This window comes from Chiloscyllium plagiosum, unplaced genomic scaffold (assembly GCF_004010195.1).
Source record: "Chiloscyllium plagiosum isolate BGI_BamShark_2017 unplaced genomic scaffold, ASM401019v2 scaf_1926, whole genome shotgun sequence".
Lineage (NCBI taxonomy): Eukaryota > Metazoa > Chordata > Chondrichthyes > Orectolobiformes > Hemiscylliidae > Chiloscyllium > Chiloscyllium plagiosum.
In genome coordinates this window covers 1-4,141 of record NW_025194530.1, presented here as the reverse complement: position 1 = coordinate 4,141, position 4,141 = coordinate 1, and the positions used below count along the sequence as shown (strand labels likewise).

Below are 4,141 nucleotides of genomic sequence, written 5' to 3'. Positions count from 1 at the left end.
CTTCCCCCCACCAAACTGCTCTGGCCGTTCCCTCATTGCCGTTGAATCACGCAAGTGGTCTGCATGCCCCTGTCGGTGTCACTGGTTCAGGGAGGCAGCTCCCTGCTGCCACCTCAAAGGGGCAATTAGGGACGGGTAGCCAAAGCTGGGTCACTCGGTGTCCCCCGGCTCATCATTCTCCCCACCGCCGTGTGTGTGTGTGTGTGTGTGTGTGTGTGTGTCTTGCGCTGGCTTCCTACCTCAGTTTCTCTCAGCCCTCACCCTCTTGCCTGTCTTGTCTCCACCCCCCACAGGATGCTGCAGCCCAACCAGAAGCCTGACGGCCGGACGGTGTTGCTGGTGAACAGTCCCCGGCCCCCGGCCCCGGCAGTACAGTCTGCCCCCCAGCCCCAGCCGCGGCCCTCGGGAGGCGGGGTGGCAGAGCTGCTCCATACCGTCCAGGGAGGGACCGCCTCGCTCCAGACGGTCGTCAGTCCAGTCAGCCAGACTGTCATCCCCTCGCAGGGTGAGTGGCGTGGGTATCCTGCATCCTGAGAGTTGGGAAAGTCAATGTCAGCAGAGTTTACACATTGCACTGCCTTCAAGTTGCATGGCACAGTACAAGCTCTCAATGTGAAAACAATCGAAATATCATCACTCCAATCTCTTATCCCCTTTGTTGCTGCCCAATTATCTGTACACTGACTGATCTCACTCTTGCGGAGATATCTGTACACTGGTGTGTCTCAGTTCCGCCCCTCTCTCTCTCAGGGAGATATCTGTACACTGACTGGTGTCTCTCAGTCCCATCTCTCTCTCGGGGAGATATCTGTACACTGACTGGTGTTTCTCAGTCCCCTCTCAGGGTGATATCTGTACACTGACTGGTGTCTCTCAGTCCCCCCTCTCTCTCTCAGGGAGATATCTGTACACTGACTGGTGTCTCTCAGTCCCCTCTCTCTCTCTCTCAGGGAGATATCTGTACACTGACTGGTGTCTCTCAGTCCCCTCTCTCTCTCTCTCTCTCTCTCTCTCTCAGGGAGATATCTGTACACTGACTGGTGTCACTCAGTGAATGTTGAATGAAGAAAGCTGTTGGAATAGTGAACAGGAATGATTGTCTGCCTCGACGTTCTCTAACCTTGTTGTTTTTTATTTTGGTTGTCTTGGCCGCAGGTTTGTCGACGACTCCTCTGAGCCTGCCCCTGGCGGCAGCAGGCCCCCCCCGGACTGTCCTCGCCCACAGCCGGCCTCCGGTTCCCTCCGCTCACGTCACCGCCCTCCCCATGAACGCAGCCCGGCCTTTCCCGCTCTCGGCGCTGCGGGTGGCCCCAGCCTTGCAGCAGCAGCAACCGGGGACGGCGGCATACACCGTGCAGGGAGCGACGGCCTCCTCCTCTGTCCTGGCACACCCTCCCCCTCCTCCTCCTCCCCAACCCCCTCCTGCAGCCACTCTCTCCTCATCTCCTGTCGGCCTGCCGCAGCGCTTCGTTCTTTCCCCAGACCTACAGGCCCGACTGCCCAGTAAGTAATTCCCAGAAATGCGGGGGGAGGGGAGAGACAGCATGCTTGGGGGAGGGGCACCAATGGCCGGCTTGGACTCTGTCTGGGGTCGGCAGGCGGTTGGGAGGTGTCGTGCCGTTGATTTGGGAAATGCAGGGTCAGAGGGCAGTGTGGAGTGGTGATAGGGTGAAGGTGCTGCCTGAGTGGCGGGGGCTGGGTGGGGGGGACCATCGGAGGTTAACCTCTGGGTTGGGGGTGTGGGGAAGCTGCTGCAGACATGGAGTGGAGGGAATTACTTCTCCTGCCCTACGTACTGACCCTGTGTCTATGTGTCTCCCTCCCTCGCTCTCTGCCTCCCTCGCTCTCTCTTTCCCCCCCCCCCCGACCATGCAGCGGGCGAGGTGGTGAGTATTGGTCAGTTGGCGTCTCTGGCTAACCAGCAGTCCGGCCACCCAGTCAATCCAGGCAGCAAGCCCGTCACCTTCCAAATCCAGGGCAACAAGCTGACGCTGGCGGGAGCCCAAGTCCGGCAAGTGGCTGTCGGCCAGCCTCGGCAACTGCAAGGTGAGATGCTCCGCCCCTTCCCTTCCCTTCCCTTCCCTTCCCTTCCCTTCCCTTCCCTTCCCTTCCCTTCCCTTCCCCCCGCCACTGCCCTCAAGTTCAATTTACTACCCCTTCCCCTCTGGTGTTCAGAGAGACTTGCTCTGCTGATTGCCTCTTGTCTTTCTTTCTTTCTCCCCACCCCTGCAGGTAACATGGTTCACTTGGTATCTACCGGTGGGCATCACATCATTGGGCAGCCAGCCCAGCTCGCGCTCATTCAGGCCATGGCACAGCAGACTGCCCAGCCGGCAGTGGGAATCCAGACACCGCTGCAGACGGTCACCGGGACTCAGTCTGCCATCTCCACCGCTGCTGCTTCGCCTGGGTTGGCAGTGCCAATCGCGGCTGCCCAAGGTATGATGCCACCCCCCCCCTTTTCCCGGTGTATACGAGTGAATGCCCCTTGCTTCTGCTCTCTTTTCCTGTAGACACAGACACCTGTGCTCATGCTCCCTTTGCTGGAATACACACGCGCACTCCCTTTTCCTGTCTGCACACACGTGCACACTCCCTCTTTCCCGGTATGTGTGTGCACACTCGCTCGCACCCTCTTTCCCGGTATACGTGTGAGCACACTCCCTCGCTCGCAACCTCTTTCCCGGTATACGTGTGTACACACTCCCTCGCTCGCACCCTCTTTCCCGGTATACGTGTGCGCGCACACTCCCTCGCTCGCACCCTCTTTCCCGGTATGTGTGTGTGCACACTCTCACACTCGCTCGCACCCTCTTTCCTGGTATCCCTCGCTCGAACCCTCTTTCCCGGTAAACGTGCGCGCGCACACTCCCTCGCTCGCACCCTCTTTCCCGTTATACGTGTGTGCGCACTCCCTCGCTCGCACCCACTTTCCCGGTAAATACGCGCGTGCGCACTCCCTCGCTCCCACCTTGTTTCCCGGTATATACGCGCGTGCGTTCTCCCTCGCTCCCACCTTGTTTCCCGGTATATACACGCGTGCACACTCCCTCGCTCCCACCTTGTTTCCCGGAATATACGGGCGTGCACACTCCCTCGCTCCCACCTTGTTTCCCGGTATATACACGCGTGCGCACTCCCTCGCTCCCACCTTGTTTCCCGGAATATACGGGCGTGCGCACTCCCTCGCCCGCACCTTGTTTCCCGGTATATACGGGCGCGTGCACTCCCTCGCACCCACCTTGTTTCCCGGTATATACGTGCGTGCGCACTCCCTCGCCCGCACCTTGTTTGACGGTATATACGTGCGTGCGCACTCCCTCGCCCGCACCTTGATTGACGGTATATACGTGCGTGCGCACTCCCTCGCCCGCACTTTGTTTGACGGTATATACGTGCGTGCGCACTCCCTCGCTCCCACCTTGTTTCCCGGTATATACGGGCGTGTGCACTCCCTCGCTCCCACCTTGTTTGACGGTATATACGCGAGTGCGCACTCCCTCGCTCCCACCTTGTTTCCCGGTATATACACGCGTGCACACTCCCTCGCTCCCACCTTGTTTCCCCGTATACGTGTGTACACACTCCCTCGCTCGCACCCACTTTCCCGGTATGTGTCTGTGCACACTCTCACACTCGCTCGCACCCTCTTTCCTGGTATCCCTCGCTCGCACCCTCTTTCCCGGTATACGTGTGCGCACACTCCCTCGCTCGCACCCTCTTTCCCGGTATACGTGTGCGCGCACTCGCTCGCTCGCACCCACTTTCCCGGTATATACGCGCGTGCGCACTCCTTCGCCCGCACCTTGTTTCCCGGAATATACGTGCGTGCACACTCCCTCGCTCCCACCTTGTTTCCCGGTATATACACGCGTGCACACTCCCTCGCTCCCACCTTGTTTCCCGGTATATACACGCGTGCGCACTCCTCCCTTGCACCTTGTTTCCCGGTATATACGGGCGTGCGCACTCCCTCGCTCCCACCTTGTTTCCCGGTATATACGGGCGTGTGCGCACTCCCTCGCTCCCATATTCTTTCCCGGTATATACGGGCGTGCGTTCTCCTTCGCTCCCACCTTGTTTCCCGGTATACACGCGCGTGCGCATTCCCTCGCTCCCACCTTCTTTCCTGGTATATACG

At 59.6% G+C, this 4,141-nt stretch overlaps 2 protein-coding genes across 4 annotated transcripts; one reads left to right on the top strand and one right to left on the bottom strand.

Annotated features, from left to right (window-relative positions):
- The first annotated feature begins 292 nt into the window (after positions 1–292).
- Positions 293–2,528, top strand: LOC122545796 (helicase SRCAP-like). The gene is made up of 4 exons (XM_043684707.1): positions 293–505; positions 1,156–1,503; positions 1,876–2,046; positions 2,233–2,528. The coding sequence occupies exons 1-4, from the start codon at positions 295–297 to the stop codon at positions 2,511–2,513; spliced, it is 1,011 nt and encodes a 336-aa protein (XP_043540642.1). The 5' UTR covers positions 293–294; the 3' UTR covers positions 2,514–2,528.
- Positions 2,529–2,533: 5 nt separating this feature from the next.
- LOC122545797 (feruloyl esterase B-like) lies at positions 2,534–4,116 on the bottom strand. 3 transcript variants are annotated; one of them, XM_043684709.1, is made up of 3 exons: positions 3,940–4,116; positions 3,675–3,895; positions 2,534–3,286 (listed from the first exon to the last, which is right to left on the bottom strand). In XM_043684709.1, the coding sequence occupies exons 1-3, from the start codon at positions 4,029–4,031 to the stop codon at positions 2,895–2,897; spliced, it is 705 nt and encodes a 234-aa protein (XP_043540644.1). In that variant the 5' UTR covers positions 4,032–4,116; the 3' UTR covers positions 2,534–2,894. The 3 variants fall into 3 exon arrangements, with proteins under 3 accessions (XP_043540644.1, XP_043540643.1, XP_043540645.1); XM_043684708.1 differs by having other exon boundaries at positions 3,675–4,116; XM_043684710.1 differs by having other exon boundaries at positions 2,534–3,331; positions 3,806–4,116.
- Positions 4,117–4,141: the final 25 nt, after the last annotated feature.